The sequence below is a fragment of the Tribolium madens genome, unplaced genomic scaffold, assembly GCF_015345945.1.
Source record: "Tribolium madens isolate multiple individuals breed KSU strain unplaced genomic scaffold, Tmad_KSU_1.1 Scaffold_20;HRSCAF=117;Tcas5.2_LG4, whole genome shotgun sequence".
NCBI lineage: Eukaryota > Metazoa > Arthropoda > Insecta > Coleoptera > Tenebrionidae > Tribolium > Tribolium madens.
Window position 1 is genome coordinate 3,503,066 of NW_025400985.1, and position 19,396 is coordinate 3,522,461.

The following is a 19,396-nucleotide window of genomic DNA, read 5'->3' on the forward strand; positions in this document are numbered from 1 at the left end:
CTCAATGATCATTTTTAGAACAAAAAACTCTTTATTTGCTTTAACTAGTACGCAGGTACTCTTTGTTTTAAGTAAACAAACTGTTTTTGTTTATTCTAATTAGAACAAAGAAGATGCAATTGACCATTTTTAAGCAAAAGAAGAATTTTAAAACAAATATTTTTATAAAAATGCAATTTTAAGTAAGATTAACATGCATTTCTCCTATACAGGGTGCGACAGAACACGCGCCCCTGAGAAAAATGATATATAAAGTAAGATACTAGGAACATAAAAAAATGTTAAAAAAATTTTATCTATAAAAATTTCGAAGTTATAAGGGTTTAAATTTTGCACTTTGATTCTATTTATTTCTGTTGGAAAAATAATTTTCCAAGTTTTTTTCCTATAGGCTATTAAAAGAGGAAACAAAGAAGCTGTCTCCTAAATTGTAACTCTGTTTCATGTTATTTGTGGCTTTTATTGGCAAAATTTTTGTACCTTTACTAAATAATTATAAAAAAACATAAAGAAGATTATCAGTGTCATTAAATAGACATAAAAAAAATGTCAAATAATAAATGTCAAAATTTTTTGACAGATAGAATTTTTTAAACATTTCAGGAACATGAACCTGGTATCTTACCTTACTTAAAAATTTTCTCTGGGGATTGAGTTCTGGCGCATCCTGTATAGCGCAATGCCTGAATAGCAAACTTTAACTTCAAAAAATCATATCTGGAAAACTACTCGGTATATTATTTTAAAAATTTGGATTCAAACTAACAAAAAGATGCTCTACAGGATGGTGATAAAGAAAAAAAGTACTCGTAGGGTTTTTCTTAGATTATTTCGATTTACTTCGGGCAAGTCAATCCCTTTAGAATGGTCTTTATTTGAAGGAAATCGCCCTAACAGTTATTGAGTAATGATTTTTTAAAGTTAAAGAATTTTAAATTCATTTAAATTAGAAAAAAAATTAGTTCAAAGTGTGTGGACTTTTTGAATTTTTTTTAGTGTATTTGATTTGTCTCACATTTAATTTGTCAAGTTGTCACGATATGAGTTTTTTTATCGCCTTGTGTAATGCGGTCAAACTTTGAATCAAAAAGTCAAGTTAAGTGCAAATTTTGTGAATCGATCGAGTTTTTAATTAACACATCATCGATGTAATAATGGCAATTAAGTGTCGTACGATTTGAAAAATAAATATTAATTTTTTTGTTTCGTCTGTAATTACTCATGCCATTATGACAATCTGCATAGCAATCATCATTATGGCCGCCTTGTCTATGTAATTATTCATAAAAACCTATCGTGACTGCATTCGATTTACAACAGTTCTATCAAATATCATTACATGTAGCAAAACTGGATGTTTTAAAAGTTTTTAATGTAAATTATCGCTTTGTACGGCAAAATTACGCAGTACGGTGGTCGGGAATAATAGCACATCTTGTTAAAAATATATAAAATAGCTACTGCGATAAATTATGGACGTTAATAGGGAGCAATTAGAGCAAACAGCTTATCGGCTACTGCAAAATTTAATTAAGATTTATTCGGCTCTAATTTCCATAAACGACGCAGAGAACAGATGTCAAGTAGGAGCCTTTCGACTAATTTAAGGAAAAAAATCTAGTTCACATCACTTTAAATTTTATTCCAAAACGGCGTTTAATTTTATACTATTATAATCTTGATGATGGCCCTTGGTTTCCGTGTCGCTATTGATAGAGGATTCACACAATTTCCAATGCGTGTGGCCTGAATAAAACGATCTATAAACGTTTCTTACCGTGCGAAAATACGTCACTATAATTAAGAAATAGTTTCGGCTTTTTTACCTGCCACACTTTTGTGTCCTATGAATCAAAACATAATTTTTGGAAGACGGTCCTGAAATTATTTATCGGTTTCGATCGTTGGAAATCTGTGAAAGGAGCCATATGTCTGTACACATCCATAATTCAATTGGCGCAAAAAAGCTTGATCACATGTTATGGTGGCTTGAAAAGAACGTATTTTTTCTTAATTGCAGGTTAAATATTATGAACACGACGGTGAAAAAAAGATTAAGTGAAATTATGAAGAATGAGTCGTTATGCGGCATCTGTTGGATGTTGAGGATGAATTTAATTATATATGAGAACACAGCCTACTATTTATTTGTAATAATATCCCTGTAATTTACTAAATATACCACATGAAAGGTGCTCAGCTGTATTTAATTCAATTTTAAGTCGAATCTTGTACACGATAGCCGACTTTATGAAAAATTGGTTCGATTGATGGTATACCGTATAAGTAGTGTACTCTGCAATTTGTTACGTTTCTAGCTATTAAATAATTACTTTTATGTAAATAAAGTTAATTGACCACGAAAATAAAATTAGATCCGAAACATCAGATTACGAGTTGGAAGAATTAATTAAATGCTGCTTTATAATAAAGAAATGTTAATGGCCTCAGTTTATTATAATTATGTACAAAATGTAGCCAAGTGTGAACTTGTAAAAGCTTATAAATATGTATTCTTTATATAAAACGTTTTCTTATCGTAAAAATATAGCCAATAAGACTCAAATTTGTGATCCCGAGTAATTTTTTTAAGACGGAAATACTTGGTTTTGCTCGGTGGACTTACTCATACCATTCTATGCACAAAAAAGTTAAATTAAATGCTCCAAAATACATAGTTATCAATGTAAAAAATATTTATTCTATTCGAAGTACAGATGTTCCAGCTCAAATGATAAAAGGAAGTAAGGTGTGTAGTTACTATGATACTATACTATTAGAGACATGAAAGTGTGGTTTTCACAAATTTTGGTAAAGACGATGTGAAAAAAATTAACATTCTTAAATAATTTATCATCTTAAGAATTCATTCAGCATTATTAATAATTAGTATATTTTTTTGCATTTTTATATACAGACTGTTTTGTAAATAGGTCACGAAAAGAAAATGACAAGTAAGATAAGATACCAGGAACATTAAAAAATTCTATCTATAAAAATTTTGAAGTTGAGTTTAAATTTTGCACTTTGACTCTATTTATTTTTGTTGGAAAAATAATTTTACATGTGCTTTTGCTACAGACTGTTAGAAGAGAAAACAAAGAAGCTGTATCCTAAATTGTAACTATGTTTAACGTTATTTGTAGCTTTTATTAAGTTAATAAATAATATTAACAAATTTTTTGTACCTTTATGAAAAAACATACCTATACAAAATCATCGGTAACAATAGTCATAAAAAATGTCAAATTTTTGACAAATAGAACTTTTTAAACATTTTTTTAATGTTTCTGGTATCTTACCATACTTGTCATTTTTTTGGTCTTTTATTACAAAACACCCTGTATAGCTGGCATATTATAATCAACCCTGTATTCTAGCATTTTTATAATCAACGATAAAAAAACAAAATTTTGCACTTTGGAAAGTAGGTGTGCAATTTATTTTATATGCTTACGTCACAAAAGTGACCTTTTTATGACAAAATGACACAAGTTAAAGACGTGGAGTAAAAACTCCGTTTTTTTTGCTTAAGCGTTTTTACTTTTACCATGAGATTTACCATAGGATTTACAATTTAATTGCAAAGCGTTTTAATTATTTTGTTCATTTACTTATATAATTAATTATAGGTACCTCTCGATCAGTGAAGTGAATTTATGTGGCTCACCTGAATTAGGTATTTGCCTCACTGCGTTTGGTAAAATAAACGTTCAGCTTCGACACATAAACTATCACTTTTACTTTTAATAACTGATAATACAATATACTATTAGTTTTCAAACAATGATAACATTGTATTTTTTAATGTAACACTCTGTAGATGTTTTGCGTTGTATGATATTCTACAACTGATTGTTTTTTAAGTATAAGGTACTTACATTTACACATTTATTTCAAACAAATAAGTGACATTTTTTATTTTAATTTCTAATTTCGAAATCAAATAGATAGTTATTTATTATACAAGGCGATAAAATGTTACCTTTGAGAGCAATTTAGCAATGCTCGAAAAGATAATGAAAATTTCATCATCGTGTACAATATAAAATTTTATTAATCCTCACAATTTTGTAGTCAATTTGGTCGATATTTATAAATGTCAAAGTAAAATTCAACAATGAAATCTAATGTCAAAGATCCTTAGCAACTAACAACCGCATATATACAACAATGGATGTGTTTTTTATCATCTAGACGATAAAATTTCATTTTAACATGAAGAAAAGAGTAGATAAAATTCAATTTTAACATAGAGGATTGAATAAATGTTATTTTATTGATATTTTTAAATACGTATGATCAAAAATAATCATAAATTAATTTAATTTTTTTTAGAACATTATTTTATTTACAGCGAATTAAATGAATTGCTTTAAATTTTTTCCTCCAACCATCAGAATGATAAAATTTTGTGTAGCCTTAAATTAGATTTTAAATTTTTGTAAGTACTTTTTTGGTGGTACTAGCCCTTTTTAATTTCTATTCACTTAACACCTAGTTCATTATAGTTGATGCAGTTTTAAGTGTTTTTAAACTAGCTTTGTGTGGAGGCATTTAATATAACTTCCCATTTCATTACTATAATTATCTCCATCATATTCAATATTACAATGTTCACAACCGATCTGATAAATGTTCTTTTATAAACAGGCCATAATGACTTTGATAATACCACACATGCCAGATCAGCTTCCTACAATGTGTTATTGATTAACCTGCGTTAGATTGCACTTTCTATTATAAAAAACAAAAATGTTATTTTTCGTTGTCGAATTTGAATCGTGAGTGGCGAAATTAATTAAGCGTCACTAATTGGGAAGCGATTTTTCTCAAATCACTTTTTATTGGTTGGTAATTAATGTTGATTTATGTGGAATGAGAAACTTAGAGCCATCAAAATGTAAATAGTGTGTTAAATATGTTGCATTTTTCGTAGAGATAACCGATCAATTTTGTGACCACCAAATTAAAATAGGCGCTCTCGGAAAACGGCTCATTTTAATTAATTACTCTTGAAAAATACGCATAGATAGTGCCGTTGTTTTGACAGCAAATTAGTGGCAAGTCCCGGACTAATTTATAATTATACTAGCCATCGTAGCTGAGTTTTACCACGGATAAATGCAGTATAGTGTCGATATCGCGACAGAGATTTACGTACTTGAAATTATCGCTCTGTGGCCGCAATCACCACCGATTTTCGTCCGTAAATATCCCGGAGTTGGGCTGAATTTTGCGTGAAATCGACCGGGTTTGAAGCCACTGTCTGACTACTTCTACAAACCCACTTATCCTACCGGTCTGAAAGGCTGGAGCAAGCAGCCAAAGCTAAAACCGTTCTCCCTTCGATGGACCTGGTTTTTCACTAAATTTGTGTTGTGTAATCTGTTACTTCGCTCCACACTTGGAGTGATTTACGCTGAGTTCGTGGACAGCGATTAGGCCAAATGTTTCCAAACTCTCGACTGTTATCGACGTATCTTCGGAAAGGAAAAGGCGACACCCTTGAACACGTCTAACATTTTTAACCTGATGACTCTATTAGTCTGACCACTTTCGGTGATTTTATTGCATTACTGGCTCTCCACGGCTTTTAAGAGCCTTTTGGGGCTAATACGGGACCGAAGTGACAATTTCACTCAGAGAAATGTTAAATCTTCACGGTGAAATCGCGTCATCTGAAACCTAAATGGTCATACTTTTCAATTAATACTCTTTTGTTAAGTTTACCGTATAACATTATTCTGTCTATTAAATCCGATTTTAGTCAAATCAAATAAACATTTACCTGGTTTTGCTCCACTTATTTATGCATCATTATTTGAAGGCTTTGTGCTAACCAGCTAAGACACTTTTTAGTGGTAATTAAGTATGATTCTTTTTATTATAGCCTGCTGTGTGGAGTGTCCTATCATCTATCTACACCACATTATAATTACATAAATATAATTGCAATAAACATGATTCACAGAATTATTGCTGTTAATAGTGATTATAAATGTTCCGCGAAGTTACCTCAACAAGACGACGTTTCCTACAATTTATATTAACCAACTAGAGGACTAGACTATTTACTTCTTACTAATTCTACAAAATAAAAAGTGTGATTTGGTCGGTCACTACTTTATGCCGTTGTCATTTACCATATAATTAAATTTGTTTTCTGAAAACACCCATTTTGATACATATCTCCAAAACTATGTAAAAGTTTATTTAAAATTAATTTAAATTTTTTGAAGCAAGTTCATATATTTTAAAACAATCATTTCTAAATTGATACGAATCATTCAAAAATGTAATTAATTACGTTTTATTACAATGTTGAATTTAAAAATTTAAACTTTAGGAAAATCATGTACCTATATTTCGTGTGAATAACTAAAACATAAAAATTAAACAAAAAAATAGTTATACAAAACGAATACTATCCAACAAAAAAAAACTATTAAATTATTGATAAATTGTATTATGTTGATAGATAAACCAATTAATCTTTTTTTATACTGTGTTGGTAACAACAAATCATCGTGAAGTCTTCCGAAAAATATACCGTGTTTACAACTTTTTATGTGTTTGATCCTTTAATAAGTTTATGACTACCGCAACATAAAAATGTAACATCACACAAAAGGATGTGAAAAATTATGGTTTGCGGTTAGGCTTTCATAAAAATTAGTAAAAGTTAAATACCAGATTATATGTTTTGGCAGACTCTAATAAAGTTTTAATATTCTGAATTCAGTAATTAATTTTTCAGACTTGATTATTTGTTTAGTTGGAAATTCTCAAAAAACTATTTTTCTGTAGGGTAAAGTGCTTTTTGTGTTGTAAATACGACAAAAAGAAATGTTTAGTTTCTTGTTGGAGAAACCTTAGCGAAACGAGATTGGTGGTTTAGAAAAACATTCTTCATGATTTTTAAGAATTACATTTAGACAACTTGTCCTTTTTAAGTATGATTTTTTATTTTTTTTACGAACTTGACAAAGGATTTTGGTTGCTTTTTCCTACTTTTCCTACTTTTTATACATTTTTGTAATTTCCTTTTTTACATTTATAAATGAGGCACTGATGATGAGACGAAGTTCTCGACAGCGCCACCTTCATGTCCCTAAATTCAATTTGAATTAAATCTGTGGGATTGACCTCGAATTTTGTTTACCCTCCGTTATCCATATGAAAAAGTCCCACTTTGAGAAAAAGAATGCTTCAACTAAAATTATTTTTTTTATGTTTATTATTTCACAAATCAAAGACTTTTATTTTTAATAGTTCTTTTATTACAAATAAAATTTAGAATATTAGTACTAGTATTTGTTAATAAAAAGCAATTATCTTAAAAAAATTGAAAAATTATAGTTGACCAAAAATTTTAAAATTTGGTATGAGAGCGTAAATTTTGATTCTTAACTGAAAATTTCCAAGACATAAGTACTTAATTTTTCAAAACAACGAGTAAATAATGTCAAAAATTAACTTTTAATCAAGCAGGGCTGAACACTCAAAAATAAAAATTTTAATCAAAATTTTTTTATCTTTCCGGGGACACACTGTACATCATATAGTAGATAATAGGTAGAATACAAAATAGGTAGTATAAAATTTTGCATTCATTATACAGAGTGTTTCAAAACTCGCGCCCCAGAGAAAAAATTAAAGCAAGATAAGATGCCAGGAACATAGAAAAAATTCTTCTGGCAAAAAATTTTGACATTTATTTTTTGATATTTCATATTTTTTATGTCTATATACTTAATGTTACTGATGATCTTGTGTTTGTTTTTTTACAATTATTTAGTAAAAGCCTATACAAAAATTTTGCCAATAAAACCCACAAATAACCTTAAACATAGTTACAATTTAGGATACGGCTTCCTTGTTTTCTCTTATAATAGCTTGTAGCAAAAAAACTTGAAAGTTATTTTTCCAATAGAAATACCTAAATAGAGTACAAGTGCAAAATTTAAACTCTCGTAACTTCGAAATTTTTATGGATAGAATTTTTTTAACATTTTTTCCATCTTCTTAGTATCGTACCTAATACATTTTTCTCTGCAGCGCGAGTACTGGCGCAGCCAATTTTTTTTTAATTTTGGCAAATGTCTTTAAAAAATACCTACTTAACTTTACCTAAATGAAGAAAATCGATTCACTTAGCTAATGTCGGCATTGATGATGGTGTCATCAGTTCAAATTATCACGGTATATTTTGGTAACTAAAGAAACATTTATTAGATTTCTTTTTCACTATTAGTTATTATTTGGTATAACCTATCATTCCCTAAAATTATGGGTATACATTATGTTAAGGACTCACTTTGTATGTATAGGTACTATATTTTATCTAAAAGGTATACTTTTTTTTAAGGAAAAATTTGCTCCAAGTTTGGGTATCTTGCTTGTTGAGAGCTCAGCACCCAGCATGAAAACGGAAACTCCTGCAAAGTGTGTGAAAGCCATCAAATTTGGTCGAATAGTCGCCGTAGACATGTAAGTATAGAAATGATTTATGTCGTTTTATTATAGAGTTAAGCGCCAGTGTCCCTTATAGGTCAAGTTATCGCATCATAAAATCCAATATGGCTGCGCAATATATCATAACGGCACGTAAACGGCTGCAGTAACATTATTTCAGAATTTGAATAAGTTAGCGATAAGAAAGATTTGCATAACAATATAAATCGGGGTTAATGTCGTGTGCGTGCACTTGCCGGTAAGGTAGGTAACTGGCGAGCCGGCGCACCACTGATAAGCTTATTTCGCTTAATTTGCATATTTATACTTTTTGCTACGGCAACCTTCACGGGAAGTATTTGCCATTACGGTGGACACGAACAGACTAATTGCGTATTGAATATTTAAGTTTTAAACGAAAGATCACTCTTTTTCATAAAGAGGGGTGGAATTTTTTTTAATGCGTGCGATGGCTCAAACTAGGGAATTAGAAAATCATATGCGCATATATTTACTGAATCAACATGGCGCACGCAAAACCACCCCAAATTGTAAATTTTGACTTGATTAAAAAGTCGGTTCATTTTTTGTTATTTTCTTAATTGAAAATCAATATAAATATTTGGTGTTAGCTCTACATGACAAAAAGTCAAAAAAGAAGTGTCGTTTATCTACACTACACTGTAACAGCTGTATCCCCTATACAGAGCTCACTATCAGCCATTGGTGTGAACGTGAAATAAACATTTTCTTAACGAACACCTCTGCATATCCCAACAACAACATCCTGACGTTTATCTCATGAAAGGACATAAAAAATCACTGAAGTGTTATTTATGTCTCAATTTGGTCATAATGAAACAAACCGTGAACGTAGTCAAGTAGGCGTACACCGCTTCGGGTTTCTCACTAGCTCCGCCTTTGTACTAAACCATTGGTGTGCGAGAGGCGTTGCCACTGGGCATGAACACACTCGAAATGCCGCTGACCAATGTTAGATCAGATTGATTTATGAAAAATTTTACACAAGTCGAGATGTAATACGAGATGTAGGAAACCTATCGAACGGTGTCTTACAGTGTGGGGGCGAAATGTCAAAGTTATTACCAAGTAGTTTTACTCAAAAAGACTTTTTAGTCGAAAAAACTTTGGCATTCAGTCAACATATGTTTAAAATACAGATTCTGTATTATAATTATTCAATGTTTACTAAAATTCCTATAATTACATCTGGAACCTGAAGCATGTTGGAGCGATGGTAAAATATACCTAGGTGTTATTTATTTCAATGAAACACGTGATGACGATCGATAGAAGCTTTGATGCTTTGGATTATTACTAATATTCATTTTATGTTATTAAAAAAGAAAACTTTTAACATTATTAGGTACCAAAAGCAACTACCTATATTAATTAAGTGGTTTTACTTGATTTTGTTAATTTTTTGTGCTTCGCATCAGCATTAAAAATGCTTTAAAATAAATTTCTGATCAAAGTTTCCTATGACTTCAAAATTAACTTGGCAACATACACTATTATCAAATTTCAAGATCATCACACTTTTATACCTATAGTCAATTGGCATTCATTTCTGGGAGGTGGTCGTTGGCATGGCCGTCACCTGACAATCTAATATCACCAATAATTTGGTACTAACTTAATTTCAGAATCACAGGTAATTTTAATCAGAAACTTATTTTTATTTATTATACGTACAATCTGTGCAATTTAAGAACAAAGTAGAGGAAATTTGACATGTCAAGTGGTACAATGAGGTTGAAAGATTTTAGTCCCTATCTCTCCCAACGCATCGTTCTTAGGTAAATGAAACAGATTATACCTACAGAATTATCAACAAGAAATTACCGCCTAGGATTTGAACTTTTAGGAAAATGAAGTTTTTCATCTTGTTTCTAACCAGAATTTTCAGGAGAATTTTGAATACTTACCTAAAAATTAAGTTTAGGTAAAATTATACAATTTTTTTAAATTTTTTTCTTAGAACAACCAATTTTTTTTGGATACTTACTGCATGAGGTAAGGATTGCTTTTACTCAATTTCTTATATTGAGATAAATCGCGATGCTAAAATAATACAGAGTGGTTATAAATGATTTTCATCTAGCCAGCTTTGGATTTTTTTTGCAGGTAACTTTATTTGTGCCGCTCTACTTTTTTGAAAGCTCTAGTTCTGTCATTAGTGTCACTTATTAATTAATAATAAATTGTTGTTAATTAAACTTTTATTGTTTCAACTAATTTCCAATAATAATTGATAATAATGTATACTTTGGAAGAAAACAAGTTTATAATTGAAGTCTATTTTCGAAGTGGACGCTTAGTAAACGGCGATTTTTTTAATTTTGAGTTAAAACAAGTAGGTACCCCTTTTTCGTAAAGTGGCATTTTTTATTTTACATGGAAAATTCACAGCTGGCTAGATGAAAATCATTTATAACCACTCTGTACCTAAACTTATTATTCTAAAGTGACGGAAAATAAAATCGCGTAGGTACCTACACCGTTTTTTTTTGCGTAGACTAATAAGTAGGCATTAGCATGACATAAACTTTGTCAGTGTCAAAACTTTCTAAAATTGTTATATTATTGTCGAAACTAGAGGAGGGTTATAGCATAAGAGAAGTTGCAGACCAATGTACAATTTTAACAAAAGCACAATGTTAAGAGTGAAAAAGAGTTAGGAACAATAAAGGAGAACTGGATAACTAAAACACAGTACAATATAATTATTGTAGAAGTCGATATGTACTTCAAAAAACTAAATCTTTGATCAAAATTCTAATGCTAAATAGGTAACAGTCGATTCTAGCTCCGTTTTTGGTGACGTCTGTTTTAATGACCAAAATTAATTTAGCTTATGCATTAGTTATTAAATGTAACTATAAGAAATGTTTCACAGCCAAAAGTGTGTAGTTTTAACACAATTTTAAAATTTGAATAGGATTCTTGTTTCATTTTTCATTTTATAAAAAAAAATGATATTTATTTGTTTTTGTCTACCATTATTCTTAGCTAATAATTTTTAGATATAAAATAAAACATATACAGGTGTCCGGAAAATCGCGCACCTCCGTGACACTGTATCATCGGGCGATGTTAAAAAAATGTTAAAAAAACTATACGCCAAAACTCGCACTGCAGAGAAAAATGCCAAAAAGATGGAAAAAATGTTTAAAAAATTCTATCCATAAAAATTTAGAAGTTATGAGAGTTTACATTTTGCACTATGACTCTATTTATTTCTGTTGGAAAAATAATTTCTCAAGTTTTTTTTGCTACAGGCTATTAGAAAAAGAAACAAGGAAGCTGTATCTTAAATTGTAACTCTGTTTAGTGTTATTTGTGGCTTTTATTGGCAAAATTTTTGTACTTTTACTAAATATTTAAAAGAACATGTAAGAGATTATCAGATAGACTGTTAAGAATTCTCCCCCACCTTTAGTGTAAGAAGGCAGGGGGTCGTTTGGCCCGACCAGGGCCCACAATTGGAACGAGTTAGTATTAAGAAAGTATTAAATAAGCCTTGTTGCAACCGACAAATAAAGTTGTTATTGTTAACAAAATCGTGTTTTTACTGACTAAGAATATACAGTCCACAATTTACGTTACATAGACAGATTTTTTTAAAATTTTTTCAGTACTCTCTGGGGGACTACCCAATTACTCTTTTTGAAGGAAGTGATCGAATTTTGAAACACCCTTACACAGGATGAGTCAGAACTCGGCTCCAGAGAAAACTGCCATGTAATGTATACCAGGAACATGAAAAAAATGTCAAAAAATTCTATCTATAAAAATTTCAAAGTTATGAGAGTTTAAATTTTGCACTTTTGCCACTTTTGACTCTTCTTCTGTTTGAAAAATAATTTTCCAAATTTTTTTGCTACAGGCTATTAGAAGAGGAAACAAAGAAACTGTATCCTAAATTGTAACTCTGTTTAATGTTACCTATTTGTGGCTTTTATTGGCAAAATTTTTGTATCTTTACTAAAGAATTATAAAAAACATATACGAAATTATCAGTGCGATTAAATAGACATAAAAAATGTTAAATGTCAAAAAAAAGTCTAAATTTTTTGTTATCTTTCTTGAAATTTTTCTCTAAGGCGCGAGTTCTGACACACCTTGTAGATAAGTAAAAATAAAAAATGTAAACAAAGAAGTATAACATACATACCTATACCTGATATAATTAAATAGAAAGAAAACGAATAATAAGTATATTATTTTGTATCAAAATATTCCTCAATCGTGTATACCTACCTATCTAAAAAACTTATGATATGGAATACCTACATTTATAAAAGTATTTTTTTAACATAAATAAACAAATTATATAGGGATATTTTTTTAAATCAGCAAAACACACAATAATAGTAAATATTTTTACTTTAACTATCATTTAACTAGAGTTCACTTTTTACAGAGTATACCTATATTTACTACATTACTTCTGTTCACGGAATTGCGATAATTTGCATAGGTTAGGTTCAGCAAGTTGAGTAGCTACAGGTAGGTATAACTACATTTAATTATCATAATAATATATGTGTAATACCAACATTGCAATTATACAAAATTTAAAACTGTTATGACAATGTGATGTCATCATCAAATTAGAATACATACATACTTAAGTATGTAAATTTGCAGGTGCAAGTATTTTTTTTTTTTGGTTACTACAGGTAAGTAGGTGGTGTATGTTAATAATAAATGTATTGTTAATTATAATAGAAATTATGCAACAAATTGTGGCGTTTTTAAAAGTAGGTACAAAACTTTTTCATGAAGGATACTCAGTTTTAGAAATTACCTAAATCACCTTGTCATACATTTTCCCCGTGATTTTTGCGATTTAAATTTTAATTCAGGTTCGTTTCCACGTCATGAGTCAAATAAATATCGTCTCCCTATCGCATCTATAATTAATGAAGAACCCGTGATAAAAATCTCTCCTGACGCAAGGATTTACATAGTTGCTCAAATCTGCGCCGAAGATCATAAACATGATAAATCAATGATCGGAATATTTGTCGCTAATCAAGTCGATCAATTAACAAGTCTCGGCTTAGGTTCATTTCAAAGCTTTGATCCGGTCATAAATATGACAGTCCGGTTGGTAATCCTCGTCTGCATTATCGCTCATCTCGGTCTCCGTCTGTCGCCGTTCCTCCGGAGTCGTCGTCTCTCTCGATCCGGGCGCAATCCGAGTGTAAGCTGAAAGGTAACCAAAGGCAGTGGGCAGAGCACAGGAGGGTTCAAGCCTGCCTATCGTGTGAGCACAAGTAGCCAACCGAGCTCGAGGTAGCGCCGCTTACCTGCCAGGTAGCCGCGCACTCATTCAGTGTTGTGCTTGCAGTCGATGAGCTTCAACCTCCTCACCTAGGGGAGCCTTCAAGGTTTCTGGCGCGCAGTGAACTTGAAACGCGGTGATAACATTAACGAGTGATCGTGGTCAGAGAGGCACCCATGAACAGTGCGCCACCAAAATGCTAATCTCCAACGGAAACGCGTTGGGAAGCGGAAACGACTTTTCCAATGTTCCTGGACTTTCCGGCTGTTGTCCTGTTCCGGTCGCTCCCGCTGCCCGATCCGCCATTGTCAACTGGAAGATGGATTCCGTCGGGTTGCCTGCCCCTAACACGGCGCCCAGTGTCCTTTCTACGGCCATCCCGCTCTCGCCCACAGGTCAGGTTTTTCAAAATTTTACACCCCGGCCAATCACAATGCCCAGTTCACAAAAAGTTGCCAAACAAAATGTTTTTACCTATTATTGTATCACACTGGGAAGAAATAAATTTTATGACTACATGCCAGTCTTTTTATTTAAATTGCTTTTAGTCAATTAAACATTTTACTTTATGACTAAAACATTAGATTAAAGCTTTAATTGTCATTATAGCTATGTGTTATTGCGAAATCTGCATAATGAATTGAATTTAATTTCTATAAAAAAATATTAAAAAATGGTTTTCTAAGTTTGTCACTGCATATTTATTTTATGACAATTGTTTTTTATTATTAGGTATAGATATCTCAATAATATTATGTTTGTACCTATTATTAATTATTATTTGTACAGTCTTAGGCATTGCAAATTGCAACAAAGACAAAAAATGTACAAAAATGGTACCGTAAAATGGGGTTACTTTAAGACTTTACGAGACTACTAATTTTGTTTCATTTTCTACCGAAATTATGTTTATTTTATTTTTATGTCATATAAAAGCCACAACATACCAAAAAATGACTTTTTTTTAATATAAATAAAACATACCTATATTTTATGTTATGTGTTTAATGAGTTTAATAAAGTTTATTTGCATTATACAGGCTGTTCTGTTTTTATTGTTACAAATTTAAACAGGTGATAGAATATTCATTTTAAGACAAAAGTTTCCTACCAACATGTATCAAAAAATGTTACGTAAGAGAGCTACACCCCCTGAAAGAGATGGGGTTTTTCCACTATTGCAGAATAGATAAAATTACAAGAGTTGGTACAGCTGATTACTTTTAAACACCTGAACGAATTTAAAGATCAGTTGTCGAAATTTTTAATCACGGGTTTCTTAAACGGTGTTACAAATTTAATTTTTATCCTCTTTATGGTCTGTAAGTGGCTGAAAGTGGCAAAAATCAACCGCCAAAATAGTTAGGATACTTTTTACCCTAAACCCCCCAGTTTAGGACGCCCCTGAGTAAAAATTTCGACATTTTATTTTTGAATTCATTTGGGTGTATAAAGGTTATCAGTTGTACCAAATTTCGTAATTTTATCTACAATGGTTGCTGAAATATTGGAAGAAATCCACTAAAAGATGCACCCCTTTCAGGGGATGTAGCTCTCTTATTTAATATTTTTCGTACATGTTTATAGGAAACTTTTATCTTAAAATTGAATATCCTAGCACCTGCTTCAATTTGTAACAATAAAAACGGAACAGCCCTGTAATATTACAAATTTTTAGTTTTAAGGGATTTTAATTAAGGGAACTGTCAAAATAGCCACAAAGTCGGGGTTTCTTTAACATCAAATTTTCAAATTTTTTTTTGGAAAAACTATGACCTTGAGGCAAAATTTTAAGTTTGTTTGTTAAAGCAGACGGATCAATTGTTCTGATGCTAATTTTTTCAAAAATATAATGCAACAAATAAAAAAGTTACATTAACAAAACCTTTCAAACTATGTCAAAGTAACCCCGTTTTACAGTAGATTAGGCAACAAGTTTAGAAAAGTTAAGAAGGGAATAACTGAACTGTTTAGTTTAGAATTTAGTAAAATGTTTTTTCGATCAAAGTACTATTTTCTCTTATTTTTATTATTTTAATGCTAAGGTATAAAGTTCTACTCTATGAACATTTTTGAATTTAGTAAAGTGTTCAATCACTGAGTGAAATGGGAAAAAATAAATTCTTTTAAATAATTAAAGAAAATTGACTTTGCATACAGGGATGATTTAAAAGTGTCTCAAATAGTGATAGAAGATTTTCAGCTAAGCAATGAAATAAATTCAGATTTTTTTCAAGTTTTTTTTGAGAAAAAAACAGAATGCTCAGTTTCCATATTATCGGCATCTTAGCTCTTGTTTTTTGTATTTTTTTATTGAATTTGCTAGTTTGTAAAAATAATAAGACACAAATTGATGATTTTTTCAAGATGTACCTATCTGTTTATTGTTGCCGTTTCTGTAGACTAAATTTAAAAACGGCTGAAAACTTAACCTAAATCTAACATTTGAAGAGCTAAATCTCGTGAAAAAAGGCTCAAACAATTTTTTGTTATGGGAACTTTTAATTCAGTTGGATGTCCTTTATCATCATCCAAGAGATGGTCTGACACTTTTGAATCATTATGTGTATTAAATTTAAATTATTCCATTACTTCTATTAATAATAAATTATTTGTTACATTTATTATGCAGCTTTCAATAGGTACATTTACCTAATAGATGGTTTCCATTAACAGATTTTTTTTAGTTTTTTGTTTGCAACCATCACTATCCTCGAATACAAACAATGTTTAGTAAATTAACCTTTTTTATAAAAATAAAAATATGTGTACAGTGATTGCTGCAAATGTAGGTCTTTAAACGTGTATTAGAGGTAAAATTGTCGAACATTTGGAGTCTAATATAAAGGTATCCGCTGCTCTAAATTGCTATAGATAGAGGTTTTTTGTCGATGTAGTTACCGAAAACAATTAAAATGAAAAAAAAATTATTTGATTTAGTTTAGCAATTATACATTTACATAGTACAGTTGCGGAATTAAAATTTCGGGCAGTATTATCATTCCTAATGTAAACTCTAAAACAACCTCATTTTTTACTTTTCTCATGTTTATGTCATTTTGACTTAAAAAATAGTGTCACTGACAAAAAAGTTTAATTAAAAGTGACAGTCATGATGACAGTAAAAGTTAGTTTAGAGTGAACTTTTTGAAGTCACAGAAAAATATACTGCCCGAAATTTTAATTCCGTAACTCTACCTATACCTACTGCATTTAAAACGCAGTGAAAAATAATAAATAAACTTTTTTCAAATCCCTCACTGTGAATTTCTCTATATTTATAACTAGGGTCCTACTATAACAAAAATCATGGTTCCTTTTAGCCTTAAAAATGCAGTTTTGATTTGGTCTTATTTTGTACGGATATAAAAACTGACATTTTTTTTAATATACCTATTCTTTGGCACAATCCTTTATTTGTCCACTTTCAGATTATATTTTTTTTGCTTAGATTACAAAAGTTTCATCAAGAGCTATTATAGTAGGCAAAAAATACATAAACTGAGTGACAAATCAGTAAAATATTTGTATGAAATCACACACCCTGTATATGCAACAGATTGTTGATATTATAAAACAATTAAAAAATTTATATAAATTACTATTATAATTACATTATTGATTTATCTTATTAATAAATAATGTATTTTTTAATTGTTTCTTACACTAAATAATTTAATTTCATTAAGATTTAGTTGTTTATAATTAATAAAAAGCACTATATAGTCTATATAATATAGGTCAAAGCTCTGGCATTTAAATATTTAATTCACTAACTTCTCAATAAAATTATTGCTGCCTGAAGTTACTACTAGTTATAATTATATGTTTCTTAAATAAAAATATTACTCAACGCAACCGAATATCTTTCGGTTAACTTTAAGATTTATGATGATAGTTGTGGTTAGAGGCAGTTTACCTTTACATTCTTTATTGCTATATTTCGTGAAACCCACAAAGTTTGGTTAGGTATATAGTACTCGTCACGATATTTGAACTATCGTAAATCTTAAGGCGGGTACCCGAATTACCCTTAACAATAAGATATTGGAGTGGTTGTAATCACTGACGAGTCCGGACCATTCTGATGTTGTGTCCCAGACTGTTGGATTACTTACGACAACCCAATTGCCTTTATTGTTAAAAGTAATTCGGGTACCCGACTTAAGATTTACAACAGTTCAAATATCGTGACGAGTACTATACCAATAAAAATATTTCTATTGGTGGTCCGTCTTGCAAAGAATGCTACCTCAACTAATTCTAACTGTAAATGTTGAAACAAGACAGTAATTAATCATAATTATTTTGTGTAGCACTTAATTAAAATTTCAATTAATTTGAAGGATTTCTTAAAAAAAACTGTTATAATTTTATTTGTTGGTGAAATTATTAATTTCATATTATAACATTGAACAATGATTTTTACACAGGTATTTTAAATGAAAAAACTAATTAATTAGTTATTCAACTACAGGTGTTGGATTAAATAGTTCAAATGTGACTTAAATTGTTTCCGTCGTGATCGATGAGTTTCGGCCTTAACCCTGAGGGGCAACTTTTATAAACAAATTCACGTAAATCATTTATATAGGCCTATGAATGTCCGAAATATACGCAGATGTCCATATAGAAAGTCTTAGACTAGACGTACAGGTGCTGAGAAGAGAAACAGTAATGTTTGTATCTTTATGCAAAACAGCAATCACTTTTTATTAATAGAATATTTTATATAGTTCTATTGGACTAGAGGCTATATTTCTTCTCGACATTTATGGTGAATAAGAACTGTAGTGGTTTCTTTGTTAAACAAAGTGAAGCCATACTTTATTTAAAAGTTATTGTTAGTTAAACTTTTAATTGTAAGTTGTACAGAAGCTAACAATTAAAACAGATTGTTGAAGGAAGTCTTAGCTGCTAGTTATTCAAATCTGGAAACTTCTAAGACATGCGAGAGAGAGTTGAAATACCTAATAGTAATTTACAATTTTAGCAAATAAAATATAAGAGAAAATGTCAAAAAAATGTAAAAAAAATATAATTGACAGACAGGGAACCTATAAACTGGCAGAAATCCACTAGTTTCCTGCTTTGTCATTTTTTTCTAGTGTTGATACAATTTTAAGAATTTTTCAATAAATTTTTTTGTAACTTCCTGTTGCAATTCTCATGAGAACTTTATGATTAATTCTTGCTAGAAAACAGTTCTAAAATGCATTTTTTTAGTTTTTAGTTCGGTGAAATCTTGTCTCGGAATGGGAACGCTGATGCCTCTGGCGTTGTTTGACATTTCCAAATTGTATAATTTTTGGTAAAACGGCATAATTATTGTCTCGAAACAGCCAGTTGTGAATGAATGACCGACCAGATTACTAATAAGATGCCTAGCAGCATAAAATAATCCGACTGCTTATTTATGTACAGATAGGTGGTAGCAGCGAGTTTAAATCAACAAAATGCGAATATAATCTGAAACGAGTGCAACAAATCAAGCGCCGGTTTATAAATCCATCCACGACCAAAATGGCGCTAAGTCTCGCACTATTAATCACATTATTTATGTGCAGGAGTGAGACTACACCCTTAGTTGAATAATTAGTTACATTCTTTGTCGCATGACCGCTA

General features: G+C 30.4%; 1 protein-coding gene across 4 annotated transcripts in view; it reads left to right on the top strand.

The window, feature by feature from the left end:
* Positions 1–13,750: 13,750 nt before the first annotated feature.
* The window catches only part of LOC123004765 (paired box protein Pax-6-like), a 28,908-nt gene continuing 23,262 nt past the window's right edge, over positions 13,751–19,396 (top strand). The window contains exon 1 of one of the 4 annotated variants that reach the window (XM_044398187.1): positions 13,751–14,166. In XM_044398187.1, the coding sequence (XP_044254122.1) occupies positions 13,968–14,166 (199 nt within the window). In that variant the 5' untranslated portion in view covers positions 13,751–13,967. The remainder of the gene's footprint in view (positions 14,167–19,396) is intronic. The other 3 variants (XM_044398188.1, XM_044398186.1, XM_044398185.1) reach the window with 3 other exon arrangements.